The 23532-nt window shown below is 41.8% G+C and overlaps 1 protein-coding gene across 2 annotated transcripts in view; it reads left to right on the forward strand.

The window, feature by feature from the left end:
- XPNPEP3 (X-prolyl aminopeptidase 3) overlaps positions 1 to 23532 on the forward strand; it is a 79793-nt gene that overhangs the window by 37435 nt on the left and 18826 nt on the right. For both annotated transcript variants that reach the window (XM_018563925.1, XM_018563926.1), the window contains one exon: positions 11854 to 11939. In XM_018563925.1, the coding sequence (XP_018419427.1) occupies positions 11854 to 11939 (86 nt within the window). The remainder of the gene's footprint in view (positions 1 to 11853; positions 11940 to 23532) is intronic.

The raw sequence follows: 23532 nt of genomic DNA on the forward strand, positions 1-23532 counted from the left end.
AACTTTATTTTATTAATTAATAATTAATGGAAAAAATAAATGGCTATGATAAAAACTGGAGAGACAAACATTGAAACCCCCAATATTCACTCTATCCACTTAGTTCCAAATTTGGAGTATATATGGCATAACTAAATTGATATATAGCATGATATATATATATGACATATATGGCATTGGATTGATACATCAATTGAAATACATGATGGAATTGGATAACGTCAGTAGTTCGTAAAATCATAGCTGGAACCCGAAGGGTGGATGATAGTGAATATTCAACGCGTTTCGCTCATATCTCGCGCGTCATCAGGAAAGGGGGTAATCAACCCCAAGCAGAGCCAGTGGATGCACGCTTGACATAGTAGCCAAAAACGAGGAAATGGATGCCCCCAGACAGTGGGAAAAGAAGCCAAGGCAGCAGTGACTGGGTATAGAGGATTCATTTGGTAGATCAAAATATTGAGAGGAGAGCGAATGCCTCAAATCCGCAAATCCATCTGACTTCCAAATAGTTTGATCCAAAGCAGGAGGGAAACTAACGTTTTTAGCCAACGTTTGACATTTTTTTGTGACTCGTCGATTTGGTGCCTTAAAAGCCCCACTTTCCTCCTTTTTTGACTAAAATAGGGGTGTGGCACCTAATACCCAGGATCTGACCACCACTTGTCTCTTTTTGCAATAGTAAAATGCATAAAACATTTTTAAAAACTTAAAAAAAAAAACAAACAAACTCAATAAAACTAACTATTATAGTTTCCCTTTCAACATCTGCTCAAGTAAATCATCCAATTTAGCTTGGAGGTTAAAGTTGATTACATTTATTGTTCTTTTGTCATTGCTGCAGCAAAATGGGTGGACTGATATTCTTACAGTAATCCGCGACAGTTCTATTTTCTGCAACTGTAGCTCCATTAATCAAAATGAAATAGATGGACGGAGTGGCAGAACAATTAATTGGTAAAGCTGGAAGATGTAGCTAATCTTTTAATCTTTAATAAAGGTTGGTATCCAACTTGTTTTGGGGGTTCTCAATAGATAAGCATTGTTTGTGGCAGATTCTGACACCATGGGGGTGATTTACTAACCTAAACACACGCACGCACCAGGTGCGTGTGATTTTCACACAGCAAAACTTATTTATCAACCAAAAAGTCTCTAAAAGCATATTTCCACTAATGCCATATATGCAAAAATCATGCACATGATGCATATGTAATGCTGCTTCACAGTTTAGACAAAAATGGTTAGCTCATGCATTTACATTCCTGCATTCATCAACGCAAGCAACACAACATAGAGCTAATTTACACAACATCACATTGCAATTCATGCTTGGCTTTGCACAACACACCTGCTGGGTGTGTACACACTACAAAGGTGTTTAGATTCCACCCATAGATCATGCTGGGAGGGAACACACTACAGAGGTGTATACATGTTCATGGTGTGTTTATAAGGTTAGTAAATCAACCCCCATGCATCACTAGTTTGGAGAAGCAGAAGTCCAGTGTATCGCTTGTGTTTATCTGTGCTTCTCCATTTGAGGCCCTTAAGAGAGGGATAGCTAAGGTCCTAAAGAAAGGGGGATTTTAAATCATATTGGCTACCAAACTTTAATAGATTTGAAAAGGATTATTTACATCTAAGTGCCTTACCGATTCATTGTTTTAGAAAAGAACTTCATCCCTTTTATTTACACTTCAAGTTTTACCCAAGGTTCCGTAGTGGGCATAGGGGGCCTGGATTTTAGCAGCAGCATTCCTGCTATATTGTCTTTCTGAGACTCATCATCTGTTGGCTAGTTCATCGAGAATTTAAACAACATTAAGATCCAGTGCCACTCTTGACCTAACTCTATATATACCCTTAACTTGATTTCCAGATGTCCCAGATGACCCCTCCTTTTTGCCCCATAAGTCCCTCCAGACATTCAACTACAGAAAATGCTTTTTGTTGGTATGCCCAATGCTCCTGTATTGTTATTGTTGATGATTCTGAGGATGGGACTGGTTCCACCTTTCACTAAAAGTAGGGAATCCTGAGTGCCCCTATACATGTGCCTTCTATTCCTGCAAATTAAATTTAGTAATAGTGTATAACAGGGCTAAAAATTTCAAGTCCTGAGCTACTAGCCAGGCCTTAAGAGTCACTAGCCACCAGTTGCCCCACCTAACCCTTACCCTGCCCCGGCCTTAACTCCGCCCCTAAACACACCCTCTTAAATAATCTTATGATAATTCTTATCTTATGATAGTTTCCGCTTGTAAACGGCAGATTAGGGAATTGCACTGCGGTCTGCATCCGACACAGATGCAGAGCGTGGAGCTTCGCCCGCAAGTCGGGTACGCGGTCTGCGGCTTGGCACTGCAAGCTACCATTCAGTTTGTGGTCTACAATGACCCCCAAATCTTTTTCTATTTCTGACTTCCCTAGCGGCATACCCATGATTGTATAGCCTATTTGTTTATTTTTATGTCCAAAGTGCATTACTTTGCATTTATCGAAGTGTATAATAACAAGACAGAAAAACTGGTGATACATGAAAGTATTACAATGCATTCCAGCTCTGTTAATACATAATAAATAGAACATATGCACAAAGTTTTGAAATAAAATAAAATATGCAGAGAGCTCACAAAAGTGGTAAAAACAGTGGTTTTTATAAAGAAAAATAACAACTAGAGAAAGCACAGGGCAACACAGCAAGGGAACATTAAGTAGATAAGGCCAGTAACTGCAGAATATGGGAAGTGTCACTACTGAGTGTCTTAAAAGAGCCACATACATTTACATGGCAGAATGCCACTTCCTCAGAAACTGGGGATCCATAGGGCATGCCATCCTCCCTCTATATGTAGTACCCATGCAGTGAGGTCTGTGGTTGATGCAGCACTGCAGTCAAAAGCGTCAGTAATCACTTTTAGCCTGAGAAGAAAAAAAATATTTGTGTGGTACCGAAATACAAATATGTTATCCCAGCTTTCATTAGGTTTTTCAAATGAAAGCTGGCTAAACAAACTCTCTGATGCGTGTCTATGTCTCTAATTTAGAAAATTAGCATACACTTTTTGCCATTGCCAATATATTTTAAAGTGTATTTCCACTTTTGCAGCCAAGTTAATGTTCCATTCACATAACATATGCTAAAAAAAAAAATGCTTCTTGCAATTTAAACTGCTTTTACCTGGGTTAGGGTTTTAAGGGTTAGCATTTCTACATGCTTATCTTTCTTTGCAATGTTAGGAGAGGCTGTGAGGGGTCTAAGTGTGCTGAGAAAAAAATGAAATCGGCACCTTGTCTGCTTTAACAAAACAGGGTAAGAAATAATTTTTAACATTTTTTTTTATTTATGCTGTGTGAATAGGATCACATAACAAACATATAGAGGGGGTTTTCTCGAATTTGACTGCAAATTTGGAAATCTACTTTAAGTTAACCATAACACACATTCTGAAAGTAGCAATAGTAAACAAAGGTAAAATAAACACGAACAAAATAAAAACAAAGGTGGTAGAAGTAGTTACATAGTATTTGGGGTTGAATAAAGACATACGTCCATCAAGTCCAACCCATATAGGTCCACGCAAAGTCCTTTAGGCCTCATTCACACTGCTTACAGTCGGCTCGTACAGATCCGTACGACGTGCGCGGCCGTATCGGGCCGTTCCCGTGAAGGACAGGTGCTGCGTGTGATTGTACGCAGCAGCCTGTTCTTCTCTATGGGAGGACGCGGCCGTATGCTCACCCGAGCTGCACATCCGTGCCGGGTGTCCATGCTCTGACACAGACAGGATGGATCCTGTCTGCGTCCGAGCACGGACACCCGCATGGATGTGCAGTTCGGGTGAGCATAGGGCCGCGTATGGCCACGTTCTCCCATAGGGAAGAACAGGCTGCTCTGTACAATCACACGCACTACATCTCTTTCCCGGGAATGGCCCAATACAGCAGTGCATGCCGCACAGATCTGTACGGACTGACTCTAAGAAGTGTGAATGAGGCCTTAGACTAAATAACCATGTACTGAAACTATACTGTACCTTGCAGCCAGTGTTTGAGAAACCGAAAAGGTAGCAGAAAGACGAAACCTCAAAGAATAGCACTAAACTTTTTTTTTAAATGACTGAATGAGATACCAGTGTTAAAGTTATTATCACAATTTGTTTCACTTGTGGCATTGATCATTTAGGTTACCAGAATAGGTTGTGTTAGTAGTTTAACACCTGAGTTGCCAGAATTTATTGTTTTTTTCATTATTACCATATTTTATGAGATTTTGTCACAATTTATCACATGAGAAACTATTCTGCTACTATTGAATCGATTCATTTCCTTATTATTGAATCAGTTCATTTCAGTAGGTTGTATTAGTCAACACCTGAGCTGTTAGAATTTATTGCCGTTTTCACTTTGTTATCACAATCTATGATATTGTGTCACACTTTTGTTACTATTGAATCAATTCAATTTCTTTTTATTGCATCAATTCATTTCACTGTGAATGCTGGGGTTTTCACCTATATAATTATTTATGGTTCATTTCTTTGATCCTCTTTGGATTGATCTTTGGATTGATCCTCTTTGGATTGAACTGTGATAATAACTTTAACACTGGTATTTTTGATTCATTTTGGTTCTAATTTAGCACCTTTAGCACTGTGTCAATAATTTTAAAATATATCTTCTCTCTCTCTGCTGTCTCTTCACTCTACTGTCGCTCTCTCTTTTTCTGCTGTCTCTTCTCTCTCTCTCTCTGCTGTCTCTTCTCTCTCTCTCTGCTGTCTCTTCTCTCTCTCTCTCTGCTGTCTCTTCTCTCTCTCTCTGCTGTCTCTTCTCTCTCCTCGCTGTCTTTCCTTACCTGCACCGCAGCAGCTTCCCAGGTCTCCTCTCAGGTGCGGTGTCCTGTCCTCTCCCGATGCTCGTGTGGCCAACGCTGCACATGGGGAGAGGTGTCCCACCCCTTCCTGTCTGCAGCGTCTGACACATTCAGCCACACGAGCACCGCGGAAGGGAGCTCAGGTAAGTAAGCCGATCGCAATCGACCTAATGGGCACCCTGATTTAGAGAATGAGCCGTTTATCACTTCGCTCTGGATACGTTCCTGCAACCAGTTTTCTACCCATGTGCATACAGTTTCCTCAATGCCAAAAGACCTTAGTTTGTAAATTAATCGCTTGTGGGGTACTGTATCGAATGCCATTGCAAAGTCCAGATAAACTTAATCTACTGTGATTCCTCTGTCAATCATATAACTTACTTCCTCATAAAAAAAGCTACCCAGTATACATCTTGAACTTTTTAAAATATAAGCACCACATTGGCTTTTTTGAGGCGCTCGCCGATAACAAATACTGATACCGGAAGTCCCATTAAAGAAGCCGGGCGGCGTGTAATAACTCCCAACCCAGCTTCCTTATTAGCCGGTAGGCTGGGCAGCTTGTACTGACTCGCCGCCCGGCTTCCTGATTAGCCGGGAAGCCGTCACCAGGTGACGAGGAAGCATGGGGCCAGCTTTCTAGCCAATTGGGAAGCTGGTGGGGAGGGTAATGACTCACGGCCCGGCATTAAAAAAATGCTGTTGCAAAGTTTGCTTATCCTTTAAGTTAAAATCTTCCTCAAGGCAATTGATGTGTGTTTTTCAGTATATTACAATAAAATAAGCAATAAAACAGTCCAACTTAATAAACTCTGGACTGCTTTAAAATATATTGCCAAAATCTCAAACATATAATATAGCAGCTGAGATTTAATAAGCTGGAAGTGTCTTAAAACCTATGCAAAACACATACTGCCTGCTATTTTGGGGAGCCCCCTCCTAAGTCCTCATAGTCCACACAACACATGGCCAGCAGTGCAGATTAAAATATCAAGCCCCCCTTCACACTGTGCTGTTCCATTACGATGCGCTACTGCATTTAAGTTAATGTGTGTTGGATCAAGGCACCCATTTCATCAAGAATATGTCAATGCCAATTAATGCAACAAAAAACAGACCTGCACTTCTTTTTAAAAAAATGTTTTTATGCAGCACACCACAGTGCAAGACATTTGCTTTGTTATGCGCTGCAGTGTGTCTTCATTGCCACCTATTGTACTCGTGCTTTGGGGTGCAATTCTAAATAAATAGCACAGCAATGCACTGCCTTTTATTACTAAAATGCACATTACCACAACACATAGGTCTGAAGAAGGCCTAAAGACTATACTGAATGACCTCCCCGATCAAGCTAAATAAGATTCCTTGCACTAAGCAGTACTGTCACTAGATGCTGCTAAAGTCTTTGATTGGGTCGAATGGCCCTATCTATGGGATATACTCCCTTGTTTTGGTATGGGACCCAGTTTTCTCTCATGGCTCAAAATCTTTTACCAGTAGCATAGCCACTGGTGCAGGTGAATATTAATGGGGGGAACCCATTTATCCAGCTAGGGAAACTAGACAGGACTACCCCCGGCCGTCCTTTTATTTGTACTTCCACTGGAACTGCTGGCAATATTCCTTAGAGACTCCCCTGGGATTGTGAGCTTTAGAAGGGGCATTTTTCGAAGAGATGCTGGTCCTATATGTGGATGATATGCTGTTGTTTTTAGGAGGCACTGGATCTTTACTCCATAACTTTAATTCCTTAATTGGCTCCTTCTCAGGCCTGTAAATGAATTGAAATGAATCCACCCTTCTTCCCCCAGACACACTGCCTGGGCCCCTGCCTAAATGTGCAGCTTCTTTGAAAGTGGTTATTCATTTTGTTTTTGGGATATCTATATATCTGCACAAATTAAAGATTATGCTACATTAAAGGGGAACTTTACTCATATCTTTGAAATGACAACAAATACACATTTGGAAATGTTTAGTAATGGCAATCTACAAACACATACTTTTAGATAATTGCAGGCTTTTCATTCTTTGCAAACCTTATTTTTCTTTTCCTCCCCGTTCTTCTCACAGTGGCCATTTTTAATAATGGCAGATCAATGTATCTCACCATTTACTTCCTGGAAATCTGGCACATTTAACTAGAATGTATGACCATGCACATTATCTCAGGGGTCCTGCATGCTGAGGGGATTTTTAGTGAAAGGGGGTAAATGTCCGCTTTAAACCTTCAGCACTTGATTGGCAGGCTTTGCATGAAGGGCAGAAGCTGGTGTAAGCTGCTCTTGTCAGTGGTGGGATGAATAAATCTAGTTAAAATGATCTGGCTACCCGAGCTGCTCTATGTTTTTCAAAATGCTCCTATCTGCTTGCCCAAACAATGCTTTCAAATTTTGAATACTCTGTTCAGGGAATTTGATATGAAAACAGGGACAAGCTGGGATTAAGATAGATGTCTTGCAACATTCTTTAGAGGCAGGAGCCTTGTAACTCACCGACATGTGGTTTTATTTTGTAGTGGCCCAACTACAACATCTGGCAGGCTCAACTAACTTGATTATGGTGACCCTGCACATGTTCTTATGTTACAAATATCGGGGCAGGATTCCTTAACCCCTGCTTTAGAGTCACAGGGGTTCTCTGGTCTTAAAACATCCCCCACTTTGATCTTAGTACATTGAGTTTAGAATTTAGTGAAGACTCTTCTGCTCTATACAGGATACACTAAACATACCCACTCTGGGATAATGTTAGTCTAATGGAAATCTCTAAACTAGGAACGTGTGCAGCGTGGCAGGCTTCAGGAATAACTCATGTCTACCATATATTTGATAACAGCTCCTTTTAATCCTTTCACCAACTTTAAAATTAGTTCCAGATCCCAAAACTGAGCTTTTATTAATATTGACAATTTAGACAAGTAGTGCAGGCTCAACAAAATATGTTTCTGTATGATGTCACTGATTGACATCACCTTACTTAAATCGCATGCACAGACTGTTGTACTTCCCTGCAAAGCTAAATGGGAGCAAGACCTGGACAACATTTCAGAGGACCAGTGGAACTTTATATTCCAGACATTTCCCATGTTCTCACTCTTCTCCCCTAGAAGATTTACACAATTACTTAGCTTATGCTGGGCATATAGAACCCCTCAATGGCTATATATAGTAGAAAGCTTTGCATTCTGATATGAAACCATCTTACATTCATTAGTTAAACAAACATATTTTGATTTTATCTACAGTTTCTTTTTTCTACTTACTGGTCCACTTGGGCACAAATTATGTGCCCAAATATTGCATCCTGGGAAGATTACATCATCAGAGCATTGCAGGGAAATTTCATCTGTAATCTCACAAGATATCAGGGAAATGAATTTTCCTCCCCTGAAATGATGTGCATGGTCACATGTCCTAGTCACATATGCCAGAGTTCCACAGGTTTTGCTGTGGGACCCCTCCGCTACTGGTTTATAGTCCTGACTTTTGGCCTCTCACCTGCACCTTGAGTATTTACCAATGTGTTAGCTCTACTATTAGCCCTAGTTCACTCTACTGAAGCCCCCATTGTGGCATACTTGGACAACCTACTGTTAAGGGAACCATCAGCGTGGGCTTCTTTAGGACAACGTGACCTGGACCTGTTCAGACGTTTTGGCAGTTCGGTTGGATTCTGAACCTTCAGTCGCTGGAAAGGACTCATCTTTTGAAGTCTAGTCCTGGACACAGCTAAGTCAAAGTGTTCCACAGGAGAAACTTCAAACGTTCTGGTCATGAATTCAAGCTTTTCAGTCCAGGAGTTGCTTGACTTTCTACATCGCTATGATCTGTTGTCTTGGGACATGTCAGTCAGGTCCCTGGATAGATCGATTTGTTTGGCACTAAGGACCAGGTTGACTCTGGCCTGGTATTTTAGGAAGCCAGCTGTAAAATTAAGCAATTCCTTAATTTGCATATTCTTGAAGTTACCTACGACGTATACCAGCCTGTCAGGCTGGGATGGAGTCTTGATCACCCTGTTAATGCAGGGGTGCTTGTCAGAGTCTCTTCTCCCGATCAACACCCTGGGTCTTCTGGTGATTTGGCTGTACTGCAGCGTTTTACTATAATGTCCGAAGATTATCCAATCTGGATTCAGTTTGACAATGCTGCAGCAGTGGCATATATCAATCTTCATGGAGGAATCAAACATCTCACTGTGGCAAGACAGGGTTAAGATCCTGTCCTGAGCAAAATTTCAAGTTCCTGCATTTTCTGCCAGTTGGCAGGCAGACTTTCTCAACGGCAAGCATCTGGACATAGAGGAGCGGTCCCTACACCCAATGGTGTTCCAGGTCCTGTGTTGCAGGTGGGGAACCCTGATTGTAGACCTTCGAGCATCCAGGTTTAGTGACAAAATAGACAGGCTTGTCTCCATGTACAGGGATCCTCTAGCAGAAGCACTGGATGCTCCAGTGACTCTGTGTGATCAGTATACCCTGATCTATAATTTTCCATCCCCTGAAATGTCTTCCTCGTCTGCCTTGCAGGATTGAGATAGAGGACATTTTGATGACCCTCACTGCTCTGGACTGGCCCAGGTGGATGATGTTACCCCCATCCTGGTAAGACTACTGGCAAATGATCTGTGGGCTTTCTCAGATTATCAGGATCTTCTGTCCCAAAGACCATTTTGCCATTTTACTTCATAGCCGCTGGCTTTAACAGAATGATTATTAAAGACTTGGTTTTCTTTTTGAGCCAGGGCATCTCTGAATGTGTGTTTCCTATGATGCTAGTAAGGATTATCATCAGACATGGAAGGCATACTTCACTTGGTACAAGTCACGGGACTTCCACCCTAGGAGTTAATCCATGGGACAAATCATCTCCTTCCTGAAGCTGTGTCTGGACCAGCATTTGGCTCTCAGCACAGGTTTCTACCCTGTTTATATTGTTTAAGAAACTGTTGGTCCTTCATTCCTTGATTTAGACCTCTATACATGAGTCTCCCTTCTAGTTCCCCATTTGAATCTGTGGGATCTGAATCTGGTTCTCTCTGCGCTTCAGAGATCATCGCATGAAGCCATTAAAGACATTCTTCTCTCTACTCTAAATGACAAGGTGGTGTTTCTTGTAGTTATCACATCTATGAGGCAAGTGTCTGAACTAGCCGCCTTATCCTGCAGTGTACCCCTTCTTGTTTAGGGAAGAGGAGGAGTTGAGGCCCAGGACTTCCTTCTTGCCTAGGTATTTTTTTGCCTTTCACCTCGGCTTTTGAATTTCACTTCGATTATTTTTCTCCCATCCCCCTGTCTGGCTTCAGTTCACCAAAGGAAATTTCCCCCCATTGTCTGTATGTGGTTCAGGCCGTGAGTCTTATCTTTCAACCACTGCTTCTTCAGAAAGGCTGATTCCTTTTGTTTTCCAGAATGACCCCATAAGGGTACACTGGCTTTTCTCTTCACCACCTCTTGGTGACTCAGGCAGACCATTATTCAAACTTATGGTCTTAAAGTATATTTCCAGTTTTGCAGTCAAATTTGAGAGAACCCTTCTATATGTTTGTTATGTGTACCTATTCACACAGCATACCAAAAAATATTTCTTCCCTTTTTTAGATGTTTTGTTGCAGCAGGCATGTGGCTGATTCCAGATTTTTCTGAACACCTTCACAGTGATCTGTCCTTATAGAAAGACTTAGGCTTCATTCACACCTTGCATCTAGATGCTTTTATTTGCAGTCATTTTATCTGTGTTGTAAGAAAAAAAAAAGTCAGGTGCATCTAGGAATCGATTTGAATCTCTGAATGTGTCAAAACGCATGCCATTTTGATACTAGGATGCGGTACCAGATGCATCTAAATGCATATGCATGTAAACACATGTAATTTAAAACACCTAGAAGCATAAACCCAGCATCTAGCCTGACAAATTTTCCTTTGCATATAGAGGACAAAAATGCAAGTGTGAATGAAGCCTTAGGACTAAAATTTGAGGATTATATTTCTCTCATAAACTTCATTAACATTTGAATGGTGAAGCCAGTGTTGTACCCCTCACAGCCCCTCCTAACATTAAAGAGAAGGAGAAGCAAGCAGACATTTTAACCCTTAAGAAGCCAAGCAACCATAGCCCACGTAAAAGCAATTTAAACTGCAGGAAGTAAATTTTTTTTTAGAGTATGCTATGTGAATGGGAACATGTAACAAATATAAAATAGGTGTTATCCCAATTTGGCTGCACAAAAAATATACTTTTAATCGGATACCACCCTGTCCTATCAGGACACACTCTAATAGATCTGTGAGTGCTTCTTGCTCTGTTCAGCATTATGCAACTTTTCCCAGTTTACAAAGCTACTGCCAGCTTCCAGTGTTAGGTACCTTATGTGGCTCTTGAGCCGTAGACAGTCCCCATTTTTCTGTTGTCTCTTCTTGAGCCTTATTAGCCTTTATTGCTATGTTGCCAACTTCCCTGTTGGGCTGCTTTTGGACATGCTGACAGTGTAAAAATCCCTTTGTCACTCAATTGAGGATAAAGAAATTTTGATTGTTTTAATGACGAATACTTTCCTTGAAGGCCATCAAGGAGCTCAGGTTCCCCATCCTCAGTGTTTCTTTCATGCTCAGTACTACTTTGCTACTAAACTAAGACATGATGGTTGTAGACGGGGTTATCATGTGCTGGCCAATGGCTTTTTTGCCATCAGTGTCCATTTCTCCTGTAGGCGGCAGTATAACCTGACAGTCTAAGAATTCCTGTGTCCCACAATGGACTCCAAGAAAAGGATAATACGGTGAGTACATAAATCCTATTATTTTGAGCATGCAATCTCTATATCAGACTGGAAATAAGAGAGAAACTAAAATAAATTTTTACTTCAGTTTAATTTTTTTACAATAAGTACTGTATAGGATGAATAAAAACTAAAGATTATAATTAAAAACACTTAACAAATATTTTTTTTTAAAATGTTGGGTTTTTTGTCTTTAGGATGGAGAAATGGTTCTGCTGGATGGTGGATGTGAAACATCAGGATACGTCAGCGATGTAACACGTACATGGCCTGTAAATGGCAGGTGGGCAAGTGGGACTTCTGTAATTTTGATATATGATTGATGATGATAGGTCTACCTACACCACGTATGTTGGAAGTTTCCATATTGTTGTTGTTTTTTTAGAATACACAAGAGCAACTATTTATACTAAGAAATAAGTGTTTAAGTGGAAGCATGGTAAAGATATATATATTATTTGCCTGACGAAATTACAGTTTTATTTATATTGTTGTGTGATATTTTTTTTAAACTTGACTGGGCTTTAGTGCACATATTTTCAAAGAGCGATCCTAGTTTAATAATTCAACCATTACTAAAAACTACCCCGAATGCACATTCTCAAAGCAATTGCTAAGCAGCTACAATATGAAGTCAGTTGTTTTAAAGTAGCTTGACACTTAGGGGTCTATTTATAAACAATTTGCAGAGCCATTGGCCCTGTGAATCTCTGTAAATGTACTGTGCGAATTAATGCACAAAACTAATGTTCTTTTATATTTGCTTTATATATAAATAAATATTTTTTTTCTCTGCACCTTGGTGCTATGTAGTGTTCATAATGCATTGTTACAAGATGATATCCAATAATACTGTACATTTGAATTGTAAAGAAAATGTAGAACATACCTTTTGTGCATCTATTCGCACAAAACCTGCGGGAAAATTTAGAACATTCCTTTTGTGCATCTATTCGCACAAAACCTGCGGGTGTTTCAAGCAGCCAGGTCCTGCAGTTCCTGTGCTCGTCTGCTGGTTTTTCCAGCAGCCAGGAACTGTCAGGAACCTGCAGCTCCAGTACTCACCTGCGGGTGTGCCCCAGCTGTGACTGATCATCCCATCACCTGGTGCTTCCCGGGAGGGTATTTAGGCCCTCCCTGCAGTCAGGAAGTTGGCTCAGTATTGCGTCGCCTGCACCTGACTGATTTCCATGTCCTGCTACCTGAACCCTGCTACCTGAACCCTGCTACCTGAACCCTGCTACCTGAACCCTGCTACCTGAACCCTGCTACCTGAACCCATCTGCAAACCTGTTAACGACCCGGCTTGTTACCTGACCACTCTCCTTGAATCCTGTTCCTGTACCGCGCTGCCCTCCTGTTAACTACCCGGCTTGTACCTGACCACTCTTCCTATATCCTGAGGCCTGCTGTCCTGTTACCCCTCCTTGTTGCTGTTCCCCCTGGCTGTAGGTGTGTTTGTCCCAACTGTGGTTTTTGTTACTTCACTGCTAAACCTGTGGGGGTTGAGGTGGTTTGTAGTTTTGTTTGCTTTGTAACAAATAAACTGTGTGCATATAACCCTATCCAGTGTGGGCATATTAATTTGGTCATCCTGCGTGGGTACCTACATGTGGTGTGAGGACGCCTGTGCATGGTACCCTGACACAGAGATTTGCAGGGCCAATCGCTCTTTAAATTGTATAAATAGACCCCATAGAGTGTGGTCATTTGTTTCTTTCATAGCCAAATACTTTTTCTTCTATGATTCATTGTTGGGTACAGCAGACCTCTGGACATATGCTCTGCCTCTAGGAGGTTAATCACTAGGTAAATTAAAGGAACAGCTCCTCCAAGTGACTATTATCCCACACATACACGAGTAGGCAACTGTTGCGTTCTGTTGATGCACTTTATGTGCATTGGTGTACCTTCAGTACCCCAACACACCTTCCCAATGCAGATACGTTGCAGCGCACTGGAACCCATGCGAACACACTGCTGTGCATTGTGGTCCACTGCATTGCAAAAAATTGGACCATGCACATTTTTTTGCATTTTAGTGCACTAGGCAGCCCATTCAAATGAATAGGCTGCCTTATCACGTGTTAAAGCGCGACATACCACAATATAAAGCACAGATGTAAATGGACACTTGCAGGGTTATTCACAAAAGGGTTAAGAGTTTGGAGAAGGCAGGAGAAGTGAACAATCTAGGACAACATAGCTGAACCGGAAAGTGAGCTGAATCTGATAATTTTTCCAAATCAGCTATTTGGCCTAGATTGTTCACTTCTCCTGTCCTCCCCAAACTCTTCACTCTTTTGTGAATAACCCTGTTCGTGTCCAAAGAACGTAGAATATTTCTCTTTAGTTCTGCTGAATCAAGACTTTGAGACTGAAAACAATCATGTATCAACAGCTGCCATATTGTACCTCCAGATCCAGGGATTCACTGCAGCAGCTACTGTACTCCTTGGTGTCACACGGCAGTATCAGATCCGGAGATTCACTTTAGTAACCACATTGTAACTCCGCATTATACTGGTCCTCTAAATTTCAAATGGGTATGGGTTTGTTTTTCTATCTCTGTTTTTATGTTCATAAACAACGTTCTAATGAGACAGATGCTCTCTCTCCTTCCCCTCTGTTACACTGCATTTTAATGTTTGCAACACCATTTTCCTCACCTAGGAACTTCTTTAAGACAGGGAGGAATCTTTGTTCCTTAGTCAGTTTCCTGAAGCCAGGACATGTTTTTCCCTGGTATAATGCTACCGAGAGGCAAGAGGAGATTGTGCCAGAGCATTCTTTGTAGCATGGGAGCAATCCTGCAAGCTACTTCTTTAGACTTTTGCTCCACTCCACTGTTACACTTCTTTCTGTATCTGGGGACACAAAGAATCCCGGCAATTTCATCTCCTTTGAATGTTTTTGCTATGATTCTCCAGGGACAAAGAGGTAATGCTCTAACCTTGTTAACATAATTTGCAGCTCCAGGGGTTCAGGTTAAAAGCTTGCAGTCAGTTCTAGTGCAGAGGTTTCTGAAAGGGCCTCACTTGCTTTTTCTTGCTGACTGCTTCTTTAATGATGGTTGTATGTCTTATACCTGAAAGTGTGTTAATGATGGTTGTATGTCTTATACCTTATGCTGACTCTGGTGAACCTCCACTGCCTGTTTTACTCATGTGCTGTCTGTACCCTTCAGTTTGTTCTGGTCAGTACAATCCAGTGTACCTCCCATTGTGACAGTAAAGATAACCTGTCTTCTCCTCTAGGTGGATTTTAAACTCTTTCTATAACCTGAATCTTCATAGTCCCTGTGTCACCATTATGGCGCTCGCAAAATACGAACACATAAATGCCTAGTAGTTTTTCCAACATACTGTTTATTGCAGATTATGCAAGAAAAAACAAACTACAAATCTGGTTTGGCAGTTAACTAACTGTTTAATGTTAAAAGTAGTCCCGTTAGTATAGGAAACTATCCTATGTGCGTCACCTAAAAAGTCACAACTGGAGCACCAGGAGGAATTACATTTATACATGCCAGTAGTTTTTAACCAATTCCCTCGATTGTCCTTATTTCTTTGAGATTTAAAAAGGCAAGGAGAAAGGATATTACCTATTGTAGGTGCTCGTTTAGTCATAAACTGTATATCCGAATCAAGTATTTTCCTAAAATCCAAATCTCCCTGCAAAATAGGTAAGTATGTCTTTAGAATTTTCTTGATCTCCTCAAACTTAAGGCTATAACGTGTAGAAGACAGTGGGTGTACCATTACTCTTTATATGATATTCATTACTCTCTTTTCTTCTGATATCACTAAGTGAGTCCACCCCAGGGATTCTACAAACTTCCTCATATGCTCACTTAACTAATGAGCGGGAATATCCTCATTCCAAAAACTGTTTACAACATACACACAGGAACCATGCAGAACAAAAGTAACCATCCTTCAAAGAGAAGAACAATGTCAGCACAAATTCAGAGATGATCTGAGTATCTACCACAGAGTGATGCACAAAGAAGCTACATTTGAATGCATTTTTAAGATTTATCTCCTGAGTTTAGTATCACTTTATCAAGGCAACAGTTATACCAGTTGCCGATTCTGCATCATCTAAGGACCCGGTAGACATAAAAATTGAGACCTGTACTTTTCCAGCAGCTGGTTCTGTGCTTAGACCAGTTTTCACCTCTACCCACTGACGGAACTACCAGGGTCACAGCGGTCGCAATTACGACCAGGCCCTGGCGTTCCGCCTGCTGGGGGGGCCCAGAGAGGAAGAAGAGGCCCCCCCGAGATCGTGCCGCTCCTTCCCCGCTGCTCTGCCACCCGCAGCATGTATGGGCGGCTGTGCGGCGGGGATGGAGAAGCTAACAGCCAGTAGTGGAGCAGAATGTGCTGCAGGCACTGCCAGGCAGCACATTCTGCCGTGCGAGGACCCTCTCCTCTTAGCCCCGCCCCCTGGCCGCCGAGACGAGGAAGAAGGTCCTGCAGGAGAGGGGAGGTAAGTCTGGACCGGGAAGGGGGGCCTCGGGGGGGATGCTGGTGGTATTCTGCAGTGCTTGTTTTTCATATTATTGTATTGTATTCGTATTGCTGGGACTTGTAGTCCCGCATAGCTCATGGTATTCTGCATTGCTGTATAATCATTATAATGTAATAATCGTCCAACTATGCAGGACTACAAGTCCAAGCAATGCTTTATAGAGGGGGGGGGGGGGGGGGGAGTGGGGGGGATTTAAAACGGTGATGCTGGTGGTATTCTGCATAGCTGACCTTTATTATAATGTATTGCTGGGACTTTTAGTCCTGCATAGCTGGTGGTATTCTGCATTGCTGTCTGATGATTATACAGCTATGCAGAATAGTACCAACTATGTAGGACTACAAGTCCCAGCAATGCATTACATTTTTAAGTAGGGATGCACCACTGCCAATACTGGGCATTTTCACGAGTACTCATACCCGTGAGAATGCCCTGATACTAAACGCAGATACCGGTGTTCAGTCGAGAAACCGACGTAGTCGAATTTGACGACCTCAGCATCTGCGCTTGCGCACAGACAAGTATTATCGAGTGGGATTTATTCACAAAGTATTTAGTTTAAATTGTTAATTGTGACCATTAATAATATGCCAACCATCATTTACTGCCATGGACGTCATATTATTAACGGTCACAATTAACAATTACAAACAAATACTTTGTTAAAAAAATGCCGGTTTCCTCGTTAATCCCGTCTGAGCGCAAACGCAGATACTAGGTCAGCGTTCTCGACAGAACGCCAGCACTAAATTTTTAAACTGAAGCGGCTGCCTGAGGTCCCGCGCTTGCTGGGGACCTCGGCAGCCGTCCTGTTAACCGCACAGTGCCATGGCGGCGGGGGGTTGGGGGGCCCTTCATAGTTTCTTGCATCGGGGCCCTGAAGGTTCTAGTTACGCCTCTGCCTCTACCCGAGGCTGCTGCAGAGTGGGAAAAAGCCCTGCATCAGATCCTTGTATCTAAAGGCTTACCCCAACACCTGATCAATACAGCAGAACAATTGGTCCAGCCAGCCAAGTACATATGTGATGCTCCCAGGACAGAGTGATCGGCAACATCAGCTTTGTGTCTGTGAGATTGAATAGAGTGCCTTTACAGCTTTTTGGGGCCTTCTGATGCCACACGAGGAAAAATGACTCATCTTCCTCAGATACAGAGACCGAGGTTTTCACAAGGACCTTCTTTTCCCCTTTGGGGCGATCCTTACATTCTCATGAGAAGAGTTCAAAGGTCATACACTGCTCTTCCATTTAGGCATCTTCATCATCTGTGAACAATAGGGTGGGGAGCAGATTGTTGATGTGTGTCGATTTCTGTGAGGGAGGTGGTTTAGACTTCTTACCAGGTATATTTCCAATCTCCCCCTCTCAACAGGTTTTTATTTTCCGGTTTCTGTCACTCTCTTTAATAGCTTTCAGCTTTTCTAGGGTTTTTATTTAAATCTATTTACAGTTCCCAAAACAAGATAGGCCAGTCTGTTCCATCACGGATCTCAATATTCCATCCTGCTTCTTAGTCTCTTGCTTTAATGCCATGGCTATTGAAGCCCAGGTTCTCAGATAATGTATCTGCAGCTTGTCCCAAAACTTTAGGCTTACCCATGGCTGCCACTTCCTTTCTTTTGGTGGACTTTTGGCTGGGCTTCTCCCTGCTTTTCTGCTTGGGTGACCTGCACCTCTGCCTGCACATGTGCTTGGGTGGCTTACCCTTCTGTCTTGGGCAGCTTGCACTTCTGCCTGTACAGGTGTTTGGATGGCTTGTGCTTCTGTTTGGGCAGCTTGTGCTTCAACGGCAGCTTCAGTGCAATAAACTTCCACTTCAGTTGAACTGTTATGAGTTGACTTCTTAGTGATGACTGCTGTGAAGAGACTCTTAGTGGTGTTTGCTGTGAGTCTGATTTTAGTTATATAAAGGATCTTTTAGAATGCTTGGAGAAATTAGAGCAGCAGGGTGTAATTTCATGCAATTGGGGTACCCTGTTCTCTACCCATAACCTGGCCTCTAAAAGGGTAATGTTTCTTTTGTTAGGAGCAGTGAAGCGTCTTAGTTCTTGAATAGACTCCTCAGTAAATTGAAGAGAATAATATTTTTCAGACAGTCTTTTTCAGCGCTTATGGGTTCTTTTAAAGTGATATTCAAGTGCAAAAGGTTTTTAAGCAATTTAAAATGCTGATGAAATCACTTGTAATAGATGCTGCTCCTTGATGTTGAAGAGTTTTAGTTTCTTGCAGAATCAGCTGGTCCCCTGAGCACTGGTCCTAATATCCTGTTTAAGGGTGGCTCCTTTCTCTTGCAGGGTCCCATGGAGCCATCCTTATGTGTGCTAGTAAGTTGTGTGTGCCTCCACAAACACATAGGCATTGCAAGACAAGCCACTTCCCTACTCCTTACTCCTCCCTTCTCTAAGCTAGTAGATGGACAGCTTCTGGAGACTGCTGTCCCTTGTGATTCTGTACTCATCAGGAATTTCAAGAAAGCAGAGATTAGAGAGTTGGAGCTAGCTATTCAGAAATATGATGACTATAAGTGCTTGGGGAAAAAAGGAAATACTTTGCTGGACAATGTGTATGTTATTTGATCTGGATTCATTATTGAAAAAAGTTAGAGTTTTCTACTACTTTAACTACCTTAGTGCCAGAGCAATTTTTCAATTATCACACACATGTTAAAATCTGAATTTTAGGATAGAAAATTACTTAAAACCTCGAAAAAATTGTATATTTTCTGGAAGCAGCCCCTGTAGACAAAAAAATGGTAGCCCCATTTTTTTATGTCACATATTTGTGCAAATGTTTATCAAATCAATATTTTTAGGAAATAATACACTAAAAATTATGGTATACAAAATTGTCTATAGACGAAGCTTTAAAAGACTACTGCTCACCATTTTAGAGGTAACTGTGAATGATGGCCCTAGAATTATTACTCTCATTCCCACGTTCATGGCGATACCTACCATGCTAGGCACAATTGCTTATTACGTACATGTTCATTCACATGCAGATGGCGGGGGCAACACCTTTAGAGGCTGGTACAGGTCCTGAACTGGTTAAAGTGCCGTTCACTTTTGCAGCCAAATTGGGATAACACCTATTTTATGTTTGTTATACTGTATGTTTCCATCTACATCGCATAACTTTAAAAAAAAAGTTGCTGCTTACATCTTTAAGTATTTTATACATGCTTAAAAATACTATCTAGAATCCCCCCTATGTAATGTTAAGGAGGGGAGTTGTGCAAAGTTATGTGTACCCTAATTAACCCTGGGCTCTCTATACTTTGCAGACAGATTTCATTATCAGTTGTAAACTAGATTTTGACACTGTCTGTCCTAACAAAGGAATAAAGCCCTCAAGACATTGTGTGTTAATGACAGGAAGTTCAGTCCAGTCTGACACTATAGTTTCACTCTCAAACTGCTCAGAGTAACTTGGAATCTGCACAAAGGCTTTCATCAAAGAAACAGCTAAAAGGTAAGAACTATATTTTTACAAATTATTTTTTTTGTATGCTGTGTGAATAGGAAGACATAACAAACCTATAGATGGGGTTTTCTCAAATTTGACTGCAAAAGTGGAACTACACTTTAAGCTTTGTAAGTGCACTGATTAGTTGCTCAGCAATATTACAAGTTTCATCAGTGACAGTTCTACATTGCATAGTCCTATTCCACATATCAGGTAGCTTATTAACAATGAACAGAATAGCACCAACTATGCAGGACTACAAGTCCCAGCAATGCATTATATTTTTAAGTAGGGATGCTACAGTCAGTGCCAATACTGGGCATTTTCACAAGTACTCATTCTCGTGTAAATGCCCCGATACTATACGCAGATACCAGTGTTCTGTCGTGAATGCCAACGTAGTCAAATTTGCCGACCTCAGCATCTGCACTTGCGCACAGACCAGTATTATCGAGGCAACAGGGATTTATTGACAAAGTATTTAGGTTAAATCTTTATTTGTGACCATTAATAATATTCCATCCATCATTTACTGCCATGGATGGCATATTATTAATGGTCACAATAAACAATTACAAACAAATACTTTGTAAAAAAAATGCCGGTTTCCTTGTTAGTCCCGTCTGTGCACAAGACCTCAGCTGCCTTCCTGTTAACCACATGGTGCCATGGCGGTGGGGGGTTGGGGGGGCCCTTCATGGTTTCTTGCACTGGGGCCCTGAAGGTTTTAGCTACGCCTCTGAATGTCTGCCTTGTTTATTTCATAATTCTGTAAGCTTCAAGGATGCCGTGTGTTTGGGTCTAAAAGATGTAACAACCTGTTGTAAATCAGCTTCATCTCTAGGGTCTAGCTCTAGTGAATGCACAGATTCTTGCTAAGGCTGTTACTTCAAATGTGAGCAGTGTAGAACTACTGTATATGTGTGCAGACACAAGTTATGCAGAAAGCAGGTGTTTGTGTAGGGCATGAATCAATTATTGTCTATCATAGCACATCAATATCAGCAGCAGGGATAATGATAAAAACAGCAGTTCTTGTATTTCCACAAGCAAGTTTAATACACAGAAAACTTCAATACATGCACAGCTTTTCAAACTGTAGAAAGATTTGCTTCTAAAGAGTAAGATCAGAAACAAGGTTAATTTAGGAGACTGTCATCTGATCCTGAATTGTTGTAAAAATAGTGTGATTTGTAAGATTTTTAATTCTGTATTACAGCATATGTAGACAGGGACCTAAAGGGGAAATTATCAAAACTGGAGCATACAAAATGTGGAGCAGTTGCCCATGGCAACCAATCAGCTTCTTTCTTCCGTTTGTTCAATTAAGATTTGAAAATGAAAGAGAGAAGCTGATTGGTTGCCATGCACAGCTGCTCCAGATTTTGTCTGCTCCAGTTTTGATAAATTCCCCTCCATGTGCTTTCTGAGGCATAGGTAAAACTTCACATCAGATAAAGCAAAGTGTGTAGAAAGCTTTATAATTCTGCCTTCTTACTGTTGTATTTCAAATGCTGATATATGCAGTGATATACCTCCTTAGACCTAGTCTGTGCAAATTGTATGGCCAATTGCTGACTTGGCAGGAACCCACAGGCAGCTTAAAGCCTATCTTTAGGCAAACAAAAAAGGTATCTTTGCAGTGGGGTTACCCCCGCACCACAAGGGTTAAGTGCTCATTTTTGTCTAGGGGCTGGAGTAAAGCACTTCTACTTACCTGATCCCTGCTTTCCCAGTGGCCAGTGCGCTACTCTTCTCCCCCTCTGCTTTGGCTGGTGGAATGTCATTCTGCATCCCCCACCTAATGCAGGTCTATGGAACTTGCATTTGACCTGATGATGTCAGTGGTCCTTAGAGTGCCAGAGCCCAAGGAAGAAGAGGCTGCAGGGACCAGTCTTGCAGCCCTGAGGGAACCAGCAGGAGCGGGGATCAGGTAAGTAGATCTTGTTTACTTGCTGTCCGTAGACAAGAACAATCACTTAACCCTTGCAGGGTAACCTACTGCAAAGGTACTTTTTGTTTGCCCAGAGATGGGCTTTAACTCTTCAATAAGACACAGGAGTTGAATCCAGCATACTTTTACCTCAGGAAAGTGCATACAAAGTATGCTTTTGAAGTGTAAGAAGACCACAACTGAAACTGAACTAAGCAGTAGAGTGAGAGCCAGAGATTGTGTAACTAGGAAGTGTACTAACTAGCACCATACAGGAGGGGGAACAAAGGTGCACGCCAAGTACAATAGACAAAAGACAGGCTACTGTAGCAGGACAACATTGGTCCAACTGTCAAGCTCCAGGGGACCTTCATTTTGTCCCATCTGTCCTTTAAGGCCTCTCCTATGAGGCGGTACACAAAGACTTTGTCCCAACAGATGGCTTGCCATCACTGCAACTTAGAATGTGTCAAGCTGCCAGATTTATTCTGTCATCTTTCCATATTTTCCACAGTAAACAGTTGGTCTTATGACCTAGTCCTTCTATTTCTTCAAAGGTAGTATTGTTTCAATTAGGACATTTTACCACCCTTCTTTTGTCCATCACTTTCTCATCCTAAGGAGATTGCACATTTTGTTCTTGTTATATAGGTGGTCAGGATATACCTGTCTTCCACTTATTCCTTCCCTAAGACTGATTCTTTGTCTTTCCAGAGGATTCCCACAAAAGATCCCCAGTGTCAAATTTGCACTATTGAGCATTGTATTCACCAGTTTATGTTCCAGACATATACTGTCAATTGATAGGAACCCCTGTTACTTATCAATACTCATTCCATTAGAGTGGCAGGTGCTTCCTGGGCCTTGTAGTACCAGGCATCTGTCTCAGACAGATAAATGGCTGTTGCCAGGCTCTAAGCTTACAGAGTTTTATCACGTGGACATTATAGCTGAGGTGATGCCAGGTTCAGTAAAAAGTTTTACAGGCTGCTGTGTGAAGCAGCCAGGCCATGGCATTGGGGGCTTGAGGGTTGCTTGTTGACCCAATTTTATTGTTTTCTCAGAGGTCTGTTGTGTCCCCCAATAAAGAATGTGAGGAAAATGAAATTGTATACTCACCATGAAATCCTTTCATCCTGTGGTTTATTGGGGTACACAGATCCCACTCATTATTTTGGTGGGTTTTTCTGTCTGTTGGGGATATTGTTTTAGTTAAGAAAGTGTTTTTTGGATGTTCATGTTGTTCTACTGTTACTATTTTGATGCTTGTTACTCATGGGCTTACTCAGTATGTGTGGGGTTATAGCCATTAAAGGAGAACTATGAGGTAAGTGCTTTTCACTCACCTCATAGTTCTAGCCGACCTTATGACAATGAGACTGTCACAGGTCGGCTCAGTAGATCGGGAGGTGAGCGAACACATACCGGCGTTCGCTCACCTCTCGACCCTGTCACGACTCTCTTCTGTGACAGGGGAGGGGCTGGATTCCCCGCTCCGATCCACCAGCGCTGACTGGCGGAACGGACGCGGGAGGGGGCGGTTACAGCTAGCTCTGCCTCTAGATAGGCAGCAAGCTATCAATGACGCAGCTGGGCAGATCCAGACATAATTGTCGGGATCCGCTTCAGCTGCGGCGTCTCAGTATACCGCGAGCAGTAGCTAGTTTGTGTCCTCCCGTTACCCTAAGGAGAACTATGGGGAAAAGCCTTAACCCCATAGTTCTCCTTTAAGAAGAGCTGTGCCTTTTTTGGTTCCTAATGTCCAACCTCCTAGGGGGAGAAAACATTTACCCAGGGGTCTGCTGTGTCCAGAGGTCTGCAGAGGTAAGTAAAGAATTACATTTTTTGTAAATGATTTACATCCAAATGCAGGAATGTTGTAGAATATTGCGACAAGCATTACCCAGTTAATGCTAGTGCCTCACAAATGTGCTGTCTCTGCT

Source organism: Nanorana parkeri, unplaced genomic scaffold, assembly GCF_000935625.1.
Source record: "Nanorana parkeri isolate BGI_ZX_2015 unplaced genomic scaffold, ASM93562v1 scaffold711, whole genome shotgun sequence".
NCBI classification, from domain to species: domain Eukaryota; kingdom Metazoa; phylum Chordata; class Amphibia; order Anura; family Dicroglossidae; genus Nanorana; species Nanorana parkeri.